General features: G+C 33.1%; 4 protein-coding genes and 1 pseudogene across 10 annotated transcripts in view; 1 reads left to right on the forward strand and 4 right to left on the reverse strand.

The window, feature by feature from the left end:
• Positions 1 to 19,196, reverse strand: part of LOC144564207 (uncharacterized) — a 30,740-nt gene that overhangs the window by 7,012 nt on the left and 4,532 nt on the right. For 3 of the 4 annotated variants that reach the window (XM_078313768.1, XM_078313770.1, XM_078313771.1), the window contains exon 10: positions 18,677 to 19,056. In XM_078313768.1, coding sequence (XP_078169894.1) covers positions 18,841 to 19,056 — 216 coding nt within the window. In that variant the 3' untranslated portion in view covers positions 18,677 to 18,840. Of the gene's footprint in view, positions 1 to 18,676; positions 19,057 to 19,196 lie in introns of those variants that run through there. The other variant, XM_078313769.1, reaches the window with a different exon arrangement.
• On the reverse strand, positions 572 to 3,131 carry LOC144564566 (uncharacterized; annotated as a pseudogene). The gene is made up of 2 exons (XR_013514651.1): positions 2,858 to 3,131; positions 572 to 2,028 (listed from the first exon to the last, which is right to left on the reverse strand). The product of XR_013514651.1 is annotated as an uncharacterized LOC144564566 (transcript).
• LOC144564567 (uncharacterized) lies at positions 3,689 to 6,019 on the reverse strand. Of its 2 annotated transcripts, XM_078314166.1 has the most exons (4): positions 5,884 to 5,983; positions 4,911 to 5,034; positions 4,772 to 4,839; positions 3,689 to 4,388 (listed from the first exon to the last, which is right to left on the reverse strand). In XM_078314166.1, the coding sequence occupies exons 3-4, from the start codon at positions 4,820 to 4,822 to the stop codon at positions 3,801 to 3,803; spliced, it is 639 nt and encodes a 212-aa protein (XP_078170292.1). In that variant the 5' UTR covers positions 4,823 to 4,839; positions 4,911 to 5,034; positions 5,884 to 5,983; the 3' UTR covers positions 3,689 to 3,800. The 2 variants fall into 2 exon arrangements, with proteins under 2 accessions (XP_078170292.1, XP_078170291.1); XM_078314165.1 differs by lacking the exon at positions 4,911 to 5,034 and having other exon boundaries at positions 5,884 to 6,019.
• Positions 7,342 to 8,610, forward strand: LOC144564656 (BTB/POZ and MATH domain-containing protein 2-like). Its single transcript, XM_078314262.1, has 2 exons — positions 7,342 to 8,209; positions 8,297 to 8,610. Exons 1-2 carry the CDS (start codon positions 7,368 to 7,370, stop codon positions 8,523 to 8,525), a joined length of 1,071 nt encoding a protein of 356 aa, XP_078170388.1. The 5' UTR covers positions 7,342 to 7,367; the 3' UTR covers positions 8,526 to 8,610.
• On the reverse strand, positions 10,053 to 13,671 carry LOC144564620 (uncharacterized). 2 transcript variants are annotated; one of them, XM_078314226.1, is made up of 5 exons: positions 13,392 to 13,671; positions 12,880 to 13,079; positions 11,322 to 11,423; positions 11,110 to 11,161; positions 10,053 to 10,361 (listed from the first exon to the last, which is right to left on the reverse strand). In XM_078314226.1, exons 1-5 carry the CDS (start codon positions 13,480 to 13,482, stop codon positions 10,249 to 10,251), a joined length of 558 nt encoding a protein of 185 aa, XP_078170352.1. In that variant the 5' UTR covers positions 13,483 to 13,671; the 3' UTR covers positions 10,053 to 10,248. The 2 variants fall into 2 exon arrangements, with proteins under 2 accessions (XP_078170352.1, XP_078170353.1); XM_078314227.1 differs by having other exon boundaries at positions 12,880 to 13,096; positions 13,392 to 13,668.

A 19,196-nucleotide genomic window follows, 5' to 3' on the forward strand; every position in this document is an offset into this window, starting at 1 on the left:
TGCTGTTGTGCATTAAAAAAAAGTAATGTTAAAATCACCTCAATTATAACTTACTAAGATATTTTTCATAAAGAAAACGTGATGCATAATAGCAAGCACCAAGCAGGACATGTTTTAAAATAGGTAATAGCAAGCAGGACATGTGTTAAAAGAGGTTACAAGAGGCTAGACTATCTTTATTTATTTATTTTATTTAACGAAACAAAATAAGTTATGTATTGAACGAAATCTTTATTTTATTTTATTTTTAAATGAACGTTACACATTTGTATAGCTGGTCTTATTTTTAGATGAGACATTTCCATGAGCCGTTATTAAGATATTTTTAATTTATTAAAGAAATGAATCATATTCAATTCCTCTGGCTTGGTCCGACCCGAGTCCCCTTTCTCCTATGAAAACTTAATATAACATGATGTTTTGAGATAGAACAAGTAAATTTTTTTTTTTTAAAAAAAAAAAAAAAAAAAAAAAAAAAAGCATGATTCTTCCAAGGATAAATGAAAATCTATAATAGGTATTTTTCTTACTCCTTAAAAAAAAAGCATATATATGCACAAATGAAAACTAGTGTTAATCATCATCTTGACATATAAACAACACATGTAAACATGTATTTCTTTAATCATCTCAGTATGAAGGAATAAACAGAAGCTCTGTAACTAAAAATCAAAATCTAACCCAGCACCTAGTGCATTGAGCCATTCAATCTCCTTTACAATCCACAATTCCACATTATACCCTAGAATTCTAGGGTTTCACAAAAGAAGGCTTCTGAGTGTTTTTCCCGAAATGGCCCAATTTTTTTCAAGCAATCCCACATTTAGTTTGATATCTTCATCAAAACTACATCCTAGTACTTTTGGAAATTCCTTAATAATTTGTGTAGGTCTTTTGGAAATTCCTTAATCCCGAAATGGCCCAAACTTTTTAAATAATCCAAAATTTGAGTTAAGGTTTAAACATTTGGGGTTACTTTCTCTCTCTCTTCACTCCAACGAGGTGAATAATTCACCCAACCAAATGCTTTTTTTCAGCATTTTGTCAGATTCTTCGGTTGAAAAATTAAAATTGGAGAGAGCCTGCTTGGATTCTTCCCATGATTTCGTTTCATCTTCTAAAACCACAATTTCAGCCTGACCCGTTGAATGTACTGTCATCTGTGCGGTTTACAACTCAATTTTGGAAATTTTAGTTTTTGAGTGTTTGGCTGGAGACATGGCTTTGCTTGATTTGCCAAAATAAATGGTCTTGAAATGAAAACATCTTGTTGAAGGAACAAAAAACAAAGGAATTAACAAACAGTAAATAACTAAATATACATGTGATTCCCATATTTAATCTCGGGTACCTAAAACGGAAATAAAATTTAAACAAAATGAAGTAAAAATCTTACATATTATAATAAGCAGAATTTGTACCGAAGATATTTCTGGATGCTATGTAATTTTGAGATAATACCTCTCTTGTTAAGGATTTGCCAAGTATTGTGTGCCTGAAGTTAAACGTCAGTTATTTATGTGAAATAATATTTTTTTTTTATTTGAAGTTTATTTTTCGTGAAACATGTTTTTCTTGACAAATTAGTGCTAATTTTTCATTAAAATTAGCACTTATTAGCACTTATTTGTCAAGAAATAAAATGTTTAATGAAAAACAAATTTCAAATAAATAAAACAAGTATTATCTTACATAAATCACTGATGTTTAACATCAAGCACACAATATTTGGGCAAATCCTTAACCAAAGAGGTAGTATTTCAAAATTGAAAAACAGACAGAAATATCCTAGATATAAATTCTTCAAGTTCAAAAAAGGTGAACATTTTTATTATGTAGCTTGGCAAACACTAGTCTTGGCAGCACCTCAAACAAATGATATCACCTCACACTTGCACCTCCGCAAGCAACAATCACCTAATCCCACCTCTCGCCTCTCTCAAATTAGCACTTATTTTCCTGTACCCATTTTTTGTCTTGGATAAAGAGTCATAAACTGCAACTTGGCACATCTGATAAATTATATTCCTGAAGAAAAAAAAATAGATGAAGTTTGAAGTTAAAGTTAGATTTGATGTGATAATAAATAACCAGCCATGATATCTAATACCAAACATGTGTTGCATAAGGGATAAGAATGGTGCAATCAACAATCAATTTAGACCAGCTTAAACTCACCTTTAACCCAAAAAGATTGAAACAAACCAGGAAAAATGCAAAGGGCTATAGAGAGGACACTGGTACAACCAGTAAATATTAGTTCATAACAGAAGGATTATCAAAAGCTTGCTTCCCAGTTTCAGTACTAGGTAGGTTTTAATATTGTCAAAAGTCTCGGATGCATGTTTACTTATTTACTTTGCTTTCTTTTTGTAGAAAGTAAGGCAAGTAAGTTTTCAACCAAAAACAAACAAATAAATTAATAAATATGAAAATAATTTTTAGAATCAAAGAAGAGTTGAAGAGATCATGAACACAGATCCAGTATATAGATTTTCTTAAACCTAAGAATATTATTAGAATTTCATCCAAGGGCGAATTGGTAATATATATTGGTTGCCTCCATCAAAACCTAGGGTTTTAATCTTACTCCAAGATCTTCTCTGATGATTGCTTGCCTGTCAGAAACTTTTGTAAACTAAATGCAATAATTTATTTCTTTACATTCTTTCATTTTGCAATTAGATCACAAATAATTAAATAGGAATGGAACTCCCACGAAAGGAGGTCAAAAGATTTTCAGATCTAGGGTTTGGATTTTCTTAAGACTTAAGAAACGAATTCGAATCTCTTCAGAGGGATTTCAGACCTCACAAAATAAATCGAAAAAAATAAAAATAAAATAAAAGAAGTTTACCCCGACGAGGACCACACTCAGATCTCGAATTCACCGGCGCCGACGCGACACCTCCGCCTCGGGTTGGATTGGTCGTGTGCGGTGCCTCCGTCAAAACCTAGGGTTTTGAATCTCGCTTCTTTGCCAGTAGATTTATAGATTGTACAAACCAAGGGTTTCATGCTCTCCTTTGAAAATGTTGATCGTTCTTACCATTTGATTTGTGCGTTACGGGTGTATGAGAGCGTGAGAGAGGTATTTGGGCTAATGGTCCTTTTTTGGGCCAATTATCGTAGTTGGGCATTTCGGCTCGCATAGGTTTGAGATGAGATGTCAGATGAGTTGATGATTATATAAATTGGCACGAATCTTAAAGCAGATCCGCAAATTTTAAAATGAAGTCAGATTGACTGGAGGAAAATGAGAATTCGCATCATTTGGATTTACTTTTTCAAATATTTGAGGAAAACACGAATCTAATTGTAATTTCACAAGTATGTTTCGATCTTCTACGATAGATGAACTTTTACAATCATTTTGAAGCAATAATCAGATGGATTTGACGATAAAGTACAGTAACAAAATCTTCATATCACTGTTTGACATTTCCAAACATTATTCAATTATTTATTTATAATGTTTAGGCTTAATTGTTTAAACTTTTATAACAGAAATTGCAATTTCAAAATCTAACATTATCAAGAAAAATAACCAAAAAGAACCTTAGGGGTTGAGAAGGATTTGAAAATAAAAAAGGGGAACTATAGAATCTTCCAAAGATAAATAAAAATCTATAATAGACATTTTGCTTGCTAATTCAAAAAAAAAAAATGTACATGGACATATGAAAACTAGTGTAAATCATCATCTTGACATATAAACATGTACAAGAAATATATTCATTCACAGTATTTCTTTTCTCATCTCAGTATGAAGGATTAAACAGATGCTCTATAACCAAAAATCAAAATCTAACCCAGCATCTAGTGCATTGGGCCATGCAATCTCCTTTACAATCGACATTATACCCGAGAACTTTAGGGTTTCGCAAAAGAAGGCTTCTGAGTGTTTTTCCCGAAATGCCCCAATCTTTTTCTAGCAATCCCACATTTAGTTTTATTTCTTCATCAAAACTACATCCAAGTACTTCGGGAAATTTCTTTAATAATTTGTGTAGGTCTTCATCAGAAAGACCCAAACTTTTTAAATAATCCAAAATTTGAGTTATGGTTTGAACATTTGGGGTTACTTTCTCTCTCTCTTCACTCCAATAAGGTGAATTCACCCAACCAAATGCTTTTTTCAGCATTTTATCAGATTCTTCGGCTGAAAAATTAAAATTGGAGAGAACCTGTTTGGATTCTTCCCATGATTTTGTTTCGTCTTCTAAAACCGCAACTTCAGCTTGACCGGTTGAATGAATCTTCCATCCATGCGGTTTATAACTCAATTTTGGAAATTTTAGTTTTTGAGAGTTTGGTTGAAGACATGGCTTCGTTTGATTTGTCAGAACAAATCGATGCAAATTTGGTCTTGAGATGGAAACATCTTGCTGAAGTAACAAACAACAATAATTAACAAATTAAATATAGAGTGAGGCTATGGTACTATGCATAGCGCATATTGGTCCATACTATGGATCAATATCTCTATTTTCAAAGTCTAAACAATCAATCTAAACTGTTCAACATGATCTCCATATGAAAATGTACATGTAGATCAAATTTTACATTTTGTTTTAATTTTTTTCTATTTTTTTAGATATGTAAAAAATCACTTAATCTAAAGATTCTTGACCATTTAAAAATTCTAACAAATGTAAAATTTAGTCAGCAAGAGGATTTTCATATGGAAATCATGTTGATCTCATACATAACCCGGGGTTTCTACTAAAAAAGGAATTAAAATTTAAATTAATTGAAGAAAAATTCTTACATATTGTAACAAGCAGAATGCAGAGGTTTTGATTTTCACCAGAGATGCCATTGGTAGTTCTCCAGGCACTATCACAAGAAGTTATATTACATTAATTTCAAAATAACAATAGCAAAACCCTTCTGTATTGTTAAATTACCAGAAAAGAAACGCTACAAGCCGACAGCCTACAGCCTACAGGGTAAGGATATTAACGGTGCTGGTTTAGCTTCATGTAGTGCACAAGTCATATGCTTTTGCATTTGAACTCTATCGTTCGTGCGCTGCATGAAGACAAACTGGTGCTGTTAATACAGGGTGTATATTGACTTCAAATTTAAACAATAGCAAAACCCTTCCTAATTTTTAAATTACTAAAAAAGAAAAGCTACAAGCTAAAAGCTACAGACTACAGGGTAAGGATATTAACAGCGCTGGTTTGGCTTCATGCAGTACACAAGTCATAAGCTTTTCATTTTAACTCTATTGTACGTTCGCTGCATAAAGCCAAACTAGCGCCATTAATACAGGGTGTATATTGACTTCAAATTAAAAGAAAAATAGCGATGAAGTCCCAATACCTTGTCAGATTGTCATTCCTTTTGCAATTCAGCAAAGGTAATCTAAATTAACCAAGGGCAATTAAGCAAAAGGAAAGAAGACTGACTCGTCATTGTCATAGTAGCTATAATTCAGATTTTAAAAGGGCATATGTGCAAAATATGATTTCGCACTCCAACAAACATAGTTTGATTAAGCAAAAGGTAAGGATATTAACAGCGCTGATTTGGCTTCATGCAGTACACAAGTCATAAGCCTTTTCATTTTCTCTATTGTAGGTGCGCTGCATAAAGGCTAAACTAGCGCTGTTAATACAGGGTATATTGAATTAAAGAACAAGGCATAAGCCTTTTCGGATTCTCTTTCCTTTTGCAATTAAGCAAAAGGTTAATCCAAATTAACCAAGGGCAATTAAGGAAAAGGAAACAAGACTGACTCGTTGTTGTCATAGTAGCAATAATTCGGATTTTACAAGGGCATATGTGCAAATATGATTTCGCACTCCAACAAGCATAGTTTGATTAACAAGAGATTTGTAAAACAAGCAGGGAGAAAAGAGAGAAGAAGCTCACCCATAGTTTTTCGCTCTGCTACGGAAACCGGAGCTCAATTAGCTCCTTCGCTTGCGAGTTGCTCTCTCTCTCTCTCCCTCTCTCTTTGGAAATGGAATGAAATGAAAGAGGAAGAGAATAGAGAGAACCAGAGGGAAAAGATGCGAAGATCGGATACAAAAGTAACTCAAATATTGAGTTTGGATATAGGCCGTCTGATAAGACCAAACCGCCCTTTAATATTCATGCCAGAGTAAATTGAAGGTCCAGATCAAAACTCAATGTTTGAGTTACTTTAGATGATCGAATCGAAATATGCGACCGGGAATAACCGGTTTTCTTCGTTTTATTTATTAACGTGCGGTCGTGATCTTGCCACGGAGTCAACCTTCGTTTGTTCATTCATTTATTGGGGGTAATTCAAAGATCTTTTGAGATTAATTAATCACGGCTTGACAATTGACATGGCCCATTTTAACTTTTTTTTTTTTTTTTTTTACTTCAGCATAAATTGAGAAAAAAAAAACGTACATAGAAAGGTGAGAAAAATACTTTAGAATGCATTAATAGCGAGAGACTTATTTCTATGCGTATGGGATGAAGTATTTTTATGGACCTTCAATAAAATATAATATTTAATTTGTTTGGCGGTGGTGGATCATGCAAAATTATTTTTAAGAGCAGATAGGAGACATTTCATGAGCAGACATGAGAGATTTTCATGTGCAACTAGTTTCATGAGACTACTCTTGAAAATTGTTTATGAATTCAAAAAAAAAAAAAATCATTTCCATAGACCCTTCACAATTCACATGCATGAAAATGCCTATGTTCCTCTTGAAATAAACGAAAATTGTACTAATATATTTGATACTTTTAATAATATTATATAAACTGAAATAGGAAAATCATATATATAGATGTGCTGTCAATTATTAAATAGAACCAGTATTTAATTTAAATCAGTTTGAAATATGATTGGTCATCTATTATAAAACCACTAAAAATTTCAATTAATTAAGATTAAACTTGGTTAGCGCTATTAATGAAATAAAAAGTACATCAACAATTTGAACTTTCTAGTTTGAATACTATTTTTAGAAGTATCAAATGGATGAAAGTAACATCCGAATTGCATTTACAAAATCCTATAAATGAATTTCATAAAAAAAAAAATTGGTTATACTTGACATAATTTAACTAAGGATGTGATCCTTTTTTCAGAAAGAGCAATTTAAAACTGGAAGGACAAAAGCTAATTTCAATCAAACAAAAAGATTACTCTATTTTTAGGTAGCTAAAATAAAAGATTCCGACACCTTTCTAAATTAATTGTTCCTTTTTATCCAGTCAAAAATAGGGTTCAAATTACTCAAAAATAGAATAAAAAATAGGGTTTAAATTCCTGTTAAAATGATTCTGGTGTAGATCATAGAAAAATTACAATCTCTCTTTTCTTCTCTAAACTAACATATACAATATCTGGGGAAGATAGATACATCCAAATGGGTTTATCCGATCAAGCTATTAGTCATCAAAACCTTCAGACAGTCTCAGCAATTCGAACAGAAACCATAACTGGATCACATCTGTTTAAGATTTATGGATATTCCCTGATGAAAGGAATTGGCATAGGAACAACCTTCTATTCTGATATTTTTACTGTCGGTGGATATAACTGGGTAATTGAAATCTATCCCGATGGATACAGCAGGGATGCTCAAGATTTTATATCCATTTTCCTTCAACTTGGAAGTGAAGGTACCAAAGTGAAGGCGCAAATAAGTTTCACCATACTTCAACCGAACGGTGACCCTTCTAAGTTTAGCGTTGCATCCAAAGGAATTTATACTTGGTCTTCAAAATATGACAGAAGGGGTTATTGTCAGTTTGCAAAGAGAACTGAATTTGAGGTATCAGAATATCTTAAAGATGATGCTTTCACAGTGAAGTGTGTTGTTACTGTGATTAAAGGATATAAGCTTGAAGCAACCAACTCCTACGGCATCATTGTTCCACCGTCGAATTTGAACCAAAGTTGGATTAACCTACTGGAGAGCGGAAAGGGGGCGGACGTTACATTTGTACTGAATGGAGAGAGAATTAAAGCTCATCGATGTGTGCTTGCAGAAAGATCGGCTGTCTTCAATGCCGAGCTTTTCGGTTGTATGAAAGAGAAATGGACAGACACCATAACAGTTGAAGATATTGAAGCACCAGTTTTTAAATCTATGCTTTACTTCATATATTCTGATTCACTACCTGATTTTGAGGGGACTAGTAATGATGAATGTGAAAAGAAAGATATGATATTGATGGCTCAGCATTTGCTAGTAGCAGCAGATAGGTATGTATAAGATTTTTTTTTTATTTTTCTCCTTTTTTTTAATTTTTTTACCAATTTTAATGTGACCAATAAATACATGAAAGATAGGTACCAGTTGGAGAGGTTGAGGTTGATATGTGAAGATTTACTGTGCAAGAATCTCTGTGTGAACAATGCTGCGACTATAATAATCTTGGCCGAGCAACACAATTGCAGTCAACTTAAAGCAGAGTGTCTCAAATTTATGAGTATTCCTGAAGTTTTTAAAGCTGTGGCACAAACTGATGAATTTCAGAATTTGCTAAGAATTCGTCCATCAATTTTAAAGGACATCTAAGTTTTGTATTCTGAAAAATTATCATCCTTTCCGAAGATTTGTCAATCAATATTATTTTTGTCATGTTAAATATGGCTTTTAGGTTGCTACCATTTATTGAATCAAGAGTAGCTGCTTTCGCACTTGCATATGTTACATGAACATCCTATGTGGAAATGATTATATATTATGAGTGAGGCTGTTGTACTATGCATAGCGCATATTGATCTGAGTTATGGACTCAAATTTTCAGTTAACAATTGATCTGAATTGTACAAAATGATTCCCATATAAATATGTAGGACGTGGCTACGGTGCTATGGGTAGCTAAGAGGCCTCCGTGCTACGGCTCGGATTTCGAGTTTTCAAAATCCTAACGGTTGATCCGAACCGTTCATCTTGTTCTCCATATTAATATGTACTTGGAGACCAAATTTTACATTTTTATGAATTTTTTTACTATTTATTAAGTCACTTTGAAAACCCCTGATCCAACGGTGGCTTAACCCAACAGTAAAACCAGAAACTACCGTTGGATCAGCGGTTTTCAAAGTGGCTTAATAAATAGTAAAAAAAATCATAAAAATGTAAAATTTGGTCTCCAAGCACATATTAATATGGAGAACAAGATGAACGGTTCGGATCGACCGTTAGGATTTTGAAAACTCGAAATCCGAGCCGTAGCACGGAGGCCTCTTAGCTACCCGTAGCATATTAGCCAAAACCAAATATGTATACTTGTAAGCAAAATTTTATATTTTTTAGAAAAAAAAATACTATTTTTTTATATGGGTAGAAAATAACTTGATTTGGAAATTATGGACTATCCAAAAATAGTGATTTTAGTTTGTTTTTAAGAATTTTAAAAACAAAAATATTAATCTGTAGTCTACAGACTAATCCGCGCTATGCACAGTACCATAGCCTCCCTTATATATTATAATTAACTTGTTTTTTTCACTGTGTAATTGCTTTCGGTACAGCTTACTTTTCCAGTGTATTATTAAGTTTCATATGCTTGTTATTTTCTAAACTAAAGAATACTTGGATGTCTGGTTCATGTCAGAGAGAACTAGAATTTCAAGTATATGGTGAATGTAAATTGTGTCTTCACATTACTAGCAATACTTTTAAGCATGAAGAAATAGCCTATAAAAAAAATTGTCTTCCCTGCTGTATCAGTTAGGGATAGTATTTAGTTATACACCAAACCCTTGTTTCAGATAATAACAGAAAATTGTTTTCCTGCTGTAACAGTTGGGATAATATTATTAAGGTCTAAAAGACTGTCCGTTCGCTCATTCGAAGAGAGCTGGAGGATCTTTTAGCATCTCAATTGATTTACTTCCTTATATCAAATGCTGCAGTGGCATAGACAATATATATAGAGAACTTGATATACCAATTCATTTTTGTGATTTCAAAATTCAAATAGTCAATCTAAAGTACTTAACAGCGCCATGGCACCATGGTAGATGCTTGTATAGATATCTGAATTGACAATCCATCATAGACCTCACATCAACATCAAATAATAAAAGTGGAAAATGGGAACCAACAAATGATAAAAAAGAGAAAGGTCACAAAGTTCCATTCGAGTATAAGATCATAGAGCCACCACCACAACACACTAAAGGAGAAATAATATACAACTACCAGAGTAAAATTAAATGCTTTATTTATATAATCCATTTTGAAGGGTGGAGGAGATAAAAAAAAAGGGTTAAAAAAGAAGAAGAAAATTTCAAGTGCCACCATGGCGGTAAAGAAGGACAGAGCGGTATACAGCAGCAAGGTGTAGAAAAACAACAACCAATATCAGAGCATCATCCAAGAATCCAGCAATGCCAAATATTCCTGATCAAAGTTATTAAAATATTATTCTCTCAGAAAGAAAAATTGCAACAATATTTTGAACCACTAACAGGTGGGGTCCAGATAAACCCAAATAGAGTTTTAGATCCGGACCGTCCGATCAGAGTTCAGGCCAATATGGCATGGCCCGAGATGGAATGCACAGAGCCCTTTAATATTCGTGCAAGGCAGATCGAACGGTCCAGATCCAAACTCAAAATTTGAGTTACTTCAGGGGATCTGAATTCCTAGCAGGTGGCCAGGTCTGGGTCTGGTAAAAATTTCTTCATCATTTGGCAACTAATTGTTCTGAGCTTGCTTTTAAATTATTGCTGGCCCAACCTGATTAAAATTCAGCCTTACAAAAAAAAAAAAAAATAATAACCTCAAATAATCAACTATCTGAGAACAATATATCTGAGAACAATTACGGTGTTCAATAACTGTAACTGAGATTCACAAACTAGTTGCTCAACTATCGCTTTGTACCGCCTCCAAGTTTTAAACCATCATTTTGGCCAAATCAATACAACATATCCCTTCTGTAAACTAAGGTAACAGTATAAATTTTCTTTATTTCAATCTCAAGACAAACCGCCATGAAAATGGGAAGAAATGAAATTAATATATTGCAATTTCTAAGTCTATTTAACACAATTTCTTAAAGAGGGCAATAAAACATTCCCTTTGAAACATCATTAAATGCTGAATACAAAGTGTTGAAAAGAAAAACTAATCAACAAAGAATTACCTTCTGGTATGATATCCACTGGACTCAGAACATAAATCGCACTCAGTGCCATCTGCAAAATTTGAGCTATATTATTCTTCACAAATTATACCAAATTAATTTTTTTTTCCTGATATTGACCATATACAGAATGCAAACAAAATCCATTTTATCATACTTTAATTTCTAGATTTTTTTTTTTCCTTTTTTTTTTTTTTTTCAAGAGAACTTACGGCTAAAATCATGCGAGCACGGAAAATAAAGGGGAGGCTCCTCTGGGGATCCATCATTTCTCTAAACAGCCTCCTTATGAAAAATGGCAAATCTTGCAACCTCTGCCGGAAAAAAATATACAAAATTCAAGCATTTAAATGCATAATTCCCTTTCTTAACAAAAAGAAAGCAGTACGGAATTTCACAACATGAAAACTAATACAAACTCAATATGATAAGAATATACACTTGACCTAATTTTCCTATTAGTGCAAGAATAGAGCAATTGGGATTAGTAACTGAGAAAAGAAAGAAAATAGTAATTTTGAGCTATTTTGCTATTCCATGTTTCACCCAGAATAGCATAACAGCACCATTCTTGAGATTTTACGAATACCAATTGGTTGTTCAGAACAGTGCTATTCTTGGCTATCCAAACATACCTATTCATTTATTTTCTGAAATTTATAAATTTTAATTTTTTTTTTCTAATTTATAAGTTCACATGATTTGTTTTTGAAAAATTGGTACATCTCAATTGTTTAAATCTTCACTTATCAGGAACAAATTCAACATAAGCTTCCATTATTAAAACTACTATCTAAAAAGATAAGTATAAAAATAGATTGAGGCTATCTGGCTATAGTACTATGCATAGCACCCATTGGTCTGTACCTTGGATTCATATCTTCATTTTTAATGTCCAAACAGTCAACCTGACCATACTTGCAGATTAATTTTGACAATTTTTTAAACCTTTTTTACTATTTTTTTTAGATAGGTAAAATCTTTAAATCAAGTGATTTTCTAGTTCACTACTTTTGAATGGTTTAGAATCTTTAGATCAAGATATTTTCTACCTATCTTAAACAATAGTAAAAAAAAATATAAAAAATATGTAAAATTTGATCTACAAGTATATTTTCATATGGTAATCATGTTGAACGGTTCAGATCAACTATTTAAAATTTGTAAATGGATATATTGATTCAAAGTACAAACCAATGTGAGCTATGCATAGTACCATAGTCTCATTCTAAAAAATATCTATGTTTCACTGAACCAAGGTCTGTAGAATTCATTTCACCCATTGTTTGTTGACTCAGATTATTTTTAGAGTGAGGCCATGGAACTATGCATAGCACATATTGGTCCATATTATAGATTAATATCTCCATTTTTAAGGTCCAAAAATCGATCTGAACCATTTAACATGATTTTCATATGAAAATATACTTGTAGACTACATTTTATATTTTTTTGATAGGTTAAAAATCACTACATTTGAATGGTCCAGAACCTTTAGATCAAGAGATTTTGTACCTATTTAAAAAAATATATATTAAAAATTCTAAAAAATGTAAAATTTGGCATCCAAGCACAGTTTCATATGGAGATCATGTTGAGCGGTACAGATCGGCTGTTTGGACTTTGCAAATAGAGATATGCATCCATCCATAGTACGCACCAAAGTGTGCTATGCATAGTATCATAACCTCACTCTTTTTTAACTATGTCACGAACAGCTGAAGAACTGTCACAGGAAAAGTAACAAGAGAGAAAAGAGGGGTGTGGGACCTGCATGAGGGAGCGTGGGCCCCCACCAAAGAGGCCGTTGTACTTCTCGACATTTGTCAGCACCTCATTGGCTCGTGGATTCGCCAGGTGTTCTCTCGTCATCTCACCTGGTACCAGTAGTGTTATCAGACGACGGCATATCGGACACTTGCATGGCTGTAGTGCCAATCCATGATGCCATACCGTCATTATACATTGTCCTATCGAAATTGCATAACTACCCACACTTAAACACAAAATCCATGTAATATCAGAGGGGTATTTTGGGAAATAATCAGTAATATAATGCATTTAACAGTTCCAGCTCAGGTCAATGCTTACCTATTAAGTCATCTGTTATACCAGTAAGTAACCTAATTTGGTTTTTTGGGGAAAGGCAATTATCCACAGAAATAAGCTTTAAAGTCTCTAGTATTACACAATTTCATTTTTACTGATATTTTGGGGATCTCCAAGATCAGATCATAAACTCCTAAAAATTCAATTAAAAATAATACAAGATAGAAAATTACCACAGAACCAATGGGAACAGTTGGCTTGAAAGGGTAAGGTAAAATTGTCATGGCAAACAGAACAAATGTCGTTCTCAGGCGGTCTCTCCATCTCTTACTCTTGTTTCCCCACAAATTTCTCTCTTTCTGATCCCAGATTTCAGCGATCGGTGAAATCTAAACCATCAAACAAGAACAAATCTTTCCTTCTCTGCCCCCCTCCTCTCTGCTCTCTCTCTCTCTCTCTCTCTCTCTCGGTTGAGCTTGAGACCAAGTCGCTTGATACTTTCAGTCGGTTAAAGAATTTTGGTTTTGATGCCCCCAATTCCGAGAAACTCCTTTCTCATTTTATCCTCATTGATCTGAGGTAACAGAAATTTGGAGTTTAGATCAGAACCGTTCAATCTTCAGTGCCGTGAATATTAAAGGGCTCAGATTTGATCTAACGGTCTATATCTAACCTGAAATATACTGTTACCTCGTAGAATATGAACTGGAAACTTTCAAGGGGATGATCAACGGAGATTCCTGGAATTTGATCCTGGTCTTTATCTTTTTGCTAATATGGTCACGATTGTCGGTGACAGTTGGCGACTAAACCGCGTCTATTCGTTTGAGTTAACGATTCGAGTAACTTGCAATAACATTTTTTTTTTTTTAGTTTAACAATAATTAAGATAGAGGTTTCCTGGTACAATCGGGGAAATTTGCTTGCCGACCTTTCTTCTAATAATGTTCTTTCAAAAGCAAATAAACAATAATGATTTTTCTTGTTTATATAAAACTATTCAAATTTTAATCACTATATAACTTGTTCTTTTTCGTCTGAAAAATACAAATATTCTACATATTTAAAAAAGTAAACTCTACGTACATTCTAAAATAAAAATAATAAATTTAATATTAAATAAATAGAGCAAAGCTAGCATGCATTATGTCCATAAAGAAAGATCGGTAAGCATAATTCTAAAAATTATCAAATTGATTTCAAATTACAAATTAAAACTATTGAAACTGTACTTCACGAATGATGTATGTACATATCAAAATTTTAAATTTTCAAATTCATTTAGTACTAAGTCAAACAGTCAAAAAATAATAAAAAAATAATACATTAAAATAACTCATGAACCTTTATTTTTTTAACTGATTAAAGAATTGTACTCACCGAAAAACCTTGTTAGTGCTAACTTTACTCTGAATAATAAATAATAAACTATTGAAAGGAGAAATGACTGATGCGAAGTGCTTTCCCACATTGATGTGGAATCAAATCTGCTGAAATCAGGGACCTTGAAATACTAAATTCAGCCTTCTAAATTTTGTATACACGAATCTCAAAGCAGAAAGTTTTTATGCACAAATCTCAAAATATATATTAAAATATATAGACCGTTGAAATGAGAAATTCAGGTTCCTCAAATCCTAGGGGATTTCAGCAGATTTGTTTCCCATTGATGTGGCGGTCTTTGACAAAGCAATAGACGTTGAATAAATATAAAATGACAGAATAAAAATACAAACAAGTTACCAACAGGGACTTCATAATTAAATTCTTTTCATTTTACTACATTTATGAAGGTTTTGGATTTGATAATCAAATGCACAGAAGATTCTGAAAAGTAGTTAAAAGGGAGATACGATGCCTTTTTTTCCTTTTGTTTTAAACAATTAACCATGACTTAATATGTGTTTAACATAGAATACAAATCTAGATTTATGAACTTATTGATCCTGATGAGTTCAAAGACAAAAGTCGAACCCATACAATTCAAATTACAAGCCAACATTTTTAATCACCCTATTGATCTTTTGATTGAGTTTAATATGTATTTTACATATTGGTTCATACTATGAATTTATATCTTTATTTTCTAAGTTCAAAAAGTTAATCCGAATAGTTAAACATGATCAACATATAAAATATACTTGGAGATAAAATTTTACAATATTTTAGAATTTATTTACTATTATTTTTAATAGATAAAAAAATCACTTCTTTAAGATAGTCCAAAGTTTTTTGACCTATATAATAAAAAAGTAAAAAAAAAAAATTAGTTTCAAAATGCGTTTTCATTTTCATATGAAGAGCATATTTAATGGTTCGAATCAATTGTTTGAATTTTAGAAATAAAAATATTGATCCATAGCAAGAACGGTAGCCATTTACAAATATCCCGACCGCCTGGGCCTGGGGGGCCCAAAAATCCCAGCGAATCACCCCAGCAGAGGCGGACCACATCCCAAACGGACCGCCCCCCCATGGGCGGGTCATACCTCTGGCAGACCGCCCCCACCACGGGCGGTCCGCTAGGCATTAACCCCCACCCCTCCCGTGACCCCTCTGTCTCGCTCTCTCCTTCCCTTCTCTGTCTCGCGCTCCCCTCACTCTGCAGCAAACGAAAGAAAAAAAAACAGTGCCTCCCCACTTCTTCGCTCTCCCCTCACGCCGCCGCCGGTGCTCCACCAAGGCCGCTACTGCTCCGCCACCTCTCCACTTCTTCGCTCTCTCTCTCTCTCTACCTTGCCGGTGCTTCGCCCTCATCTTCACCACCACAGCTCTGCGCCTCCCTCGCCCTCTACCTCGCTACCACCCCTCTCTCTCGGGTAAGTTTTCGATTCAAATCGATTGAATGCTATTAAGTTGTGTAATTGTTGAATTCAATTCGAATCGATTCGATTCGATTGAATGTGATTGAATGCGATTAAATGTGATTGTGAGTGATTATTGTGATTGTGATTGCGGTTATGAGTGTGATTAAATTAATAATTGTAATTAAAAAAATTGTTAGGGTTTTTGAAAAAAAAAATGTTAGGATTGTGATTGTTTTAGGGTTTTTGAGCAAAAAAAATGTTAAGATTAATGATTGGTTTAGGTTTAGAGTTTTTGAATGGGGAAAAATGTTATTTGGTAATTGATTATAATTACAATTCGATTAAAATTCATGTGTTAGGGTTATTGGTTAGCATATATATTTTCTAAGTGTGGTGAGATGAATGGGTGAGATTTTTTTTTCATGTGTATTGAAAGATGATTTATGTTGTTAATTTAGTAATTGTAATGTTAAATGTTAGTTGTATCATGTATTTTTTATGTGATAATAAAAATATGTGTGTTATATTAGTTATTTCAATGTGTCAAACTCAACACATGATATGTTATATTAGTTGTTATAAAAAATTAGGGTTAGGGTTAGAGTTTATGGTCGAATTTAGGGTTACAGTTTATGTCCCTATTCTATACTTAGATCATTTATTCGATTCGATTGTAGAATTGATATCCTTTTATTAGTTGAAATTATTAATATAAAATTATATAATTATATATTAAATAATTATTATAATAATATAATTTTATGTGTATTGGTATTTTTTGAGTGGTGATTTGACAAAAATAACACGTTGATTTGATAAAAGTTAAAACAATGCATGTGAGCTGCAGACCTTTAGCAAAAGTGGTACATACGCGTATCCTGTCTAAATCTAGTAAACTAGAAGTCTGGAAAGAAGCAAAAGAGGAGAAATTTTTAAGTGTCTCCTCGTCGGGATATATTAGTTAATATGTTATATTAGTTATATTAGTTGTTATATAATTAATATGTTATATAGTTATATTAAATAATTGTTATAATAATATTATAAAATATTATAGTTGTTACTAATATATTAATATTATATAATTAGTATTTTATTATTAATAATTTTTATTAACATATATTTATATTAACATAGATTAACGGGTACCGGTTCTGACTCTGGCATAGTTGGAAATCTAGGAATTATGGATGCTTGTCTGGGTGGTGGTGGTAACTCTTCAGTATTTTCAGGGGAGTTGTGGTACCCCAAGTTGTCATAACCGAGGCCGTGATACCTCTGGTTTTCCTAAGAGGAGTGGTGGTGGTACCCCTGGTTGTCATAACCCGAATTGTCATAACTTGAAGATCTATACCCAGCTGCACTTGAAGGTCCAGCCCCAGCCCGGGGAACCCTCTTCCAATATATGTCCATTACCGGGACCCCACTAGACTCAAATTGAGTGTACACAACTATCCACAAATTTGCATCTGTTATTGAAAACCTCATAAAGTAAGGTCTACCCCCACCCCACGTGAGTTGTCAATCCATGTAGCCAATTCTATTTCATACATGCTGGGGTTTACAGTAGTCTTTTCGTATATTAGCTGCTTAAGTTCCTGAAATGTGATATTTTCATTAATTTCGAAACCAAATGTGGCCTCTTTCGTGTACTGCACGCCATCTGCACCCCTTTTGTAGCTTGCCGCCCACATACAGTGCAACTAACATCTTTTCAACAAACTACATTTAAAAAATACCTTTACCTTTATAAGTATTACAGTAATTATACATTAATTATAACAGATACAGTAATAAATAGCTAATTTGAAAATAATAATAAAATAAAACAAAAAAAATACTTGTTGCTACAGTAAATGCTACAGTTATTACAGTTACAATAATTGAACAGTAAATGCTACAGTTATTAAAGGTATAATAATTATAGACTGAATGTATAGTAATCAATGACTAATAAATTAATTAAAAAATATTAAAATTCAAAAGAAATGTATAATAATCAATGACTAATAAATTAATTAAAAAATATTAAAATTAAAAAAAATAAAATTACCTGTAGCAATCACTTGAAAATCGCCAATTTTTTGGCTGATTACTGTACACTCTACGAGTGAAGGTTTAAAATGATCTGGAGTAGGCAGGAGAGAAAAAAATGGAAATATATAGAGATCCACAGTGAACCGCCTGGGGGGAGGGGGGGGTGGTCTGGTACGGGTGTGACCCGTCCTGAACAGGGGCGGTCTGGATGGGATGTGGCCCGCACCGGACAGGGACGGTCTGCTTGTCTTGTGGCCCGCCTCTGTACCCGAGGGTTTGCTTGGTTTTTGGACTGCCCCAGGTCCAAGCGGTCGAGGTATTTAAAAAAAAAAAAATGCGGAGTTATTTTTAAAATTAATTTTTTTTTGGGTATTAATAAAAATGGCCGCAAGAACGGATACGTAATATGCTTGTTACCATATCCTCACTCCTTTGAACTTGTACAAAACTACAAATAAGAAGCATAGGTTAAATATATTACTACCTTTAAAATTTATGTACATCCGACTCCGAACACATCTCGGGTTTGGTCATACATGTTCTGGTATATGCTGGGTTGGGAAATGAAACACGGAACAAAAGAAAAAAGAAACCGAAAAGAAGTACAAACAGAAGGATAAAAAAAAAGCAAAATGGCAAATTACTAAACTAAGGGCTGTATACAAGTACAAAAGAAAACATGAACACATAAAAATATTATTTTTCTCTGTTTAAGACCGATGGGACTAAAAAACAAATATTTATACAGTAAAACAAAGATATAAGCTAATAACACCTGTGATTTGCTATAAATTCATCTGGATTAAAAGTAGTATAGGTACTACTGAACAATTTTGTTTTAAGAAAAAAAGGGTAACTTTTGATCTCCCATGGCATAAGAGATAATATTCTTCTTTAGCGGCGGGATATATTGGGCTGCGTGAAAACCCGTCGCCCGTAAAATATTAAGAGGCCAGAAATCGACCGAGTAAGCCCTTTGAAAACCATCAAGAACTGCCATCATAGGTATGTTTGATGTCTTTCTCTGCCTCTCATATTTCTTCAGCAAAGTTAGCTGTTACAAAGCAAATAGTGGGTTCAATTTTAAAAGAGGCAAACTCTTGTGCAACAATGCATAAATTTATATATTATATATGGGAAGTGATGGTACAGTACTATGCATATAGCGCATATTGATTCATACTACGGATATAT

This window comes from Carex rostrata, chromosome 13 (genome assembly GCF_964058835.1).
Source record: "Carex rostrata chromosome 13, lpCarRost1.2, whole genome shotgun sequence".
Lineage (NCBI taxonomy): Eukaryota > Viridiplantae > Streptophyta > Magnoliopsida > Poales > Cyperaceae > Carex > Carex rostrata.

What these genes read in the sequence shown, in the direction of transcription:
- LOC144564567 (XM_078314165.1), bottom strand. An exon ending in CATTCTGCTTGTTACAATAT is followed by an intron (nt 4,389 to 4,771) that starts GTAAGAATTTTT and finishes TTGTTACTTCAG; the next exon opens with CAAGATGTTTCCATCTCAAG.
- LOC144564620 (XM_078314226.1), bottom strand. Translation starts at nt 13,482, where the DNA reads ATGGAGAGACCGCCTGAGAACGACATTTGTTCTGTTTGCCATGACAAT. An exon ending in CTGTTCCCATTGGTTCTGTG is followed by an intron (nt 13,080 to 13,391) that starts GTAATTTTCTAT and finishes CAATTTCGATAG; the next exon opens with GACAATGTATAATGACGGTA. An exon ending in GTGCTCGCATGATTTTAGCC is followed by an intron (nt 11,162 to 11,321) that starts GTAAGTTCTCTT and finishes CAAATTTTGCAG; the next exon opens with ATGGCACTGAGTGCGATTTA.
- LOC144564656 (XM_078314262.1), top strand. Translation starts at nt 7,368, where the DNA reads ATGGGTTTATCCGATCAAGCTATTAGTCATCAAAACCTTCAGACAGTC. An exon ending in TTGCTAGTAGCAGCAGATAG is followed by an intron (nt 8,210 to 8,296) that starts GTATGTATAAGA and finishes CATGAAAGATAG; the next exon opens with GTACCAGTTGGAGAGGTTGA.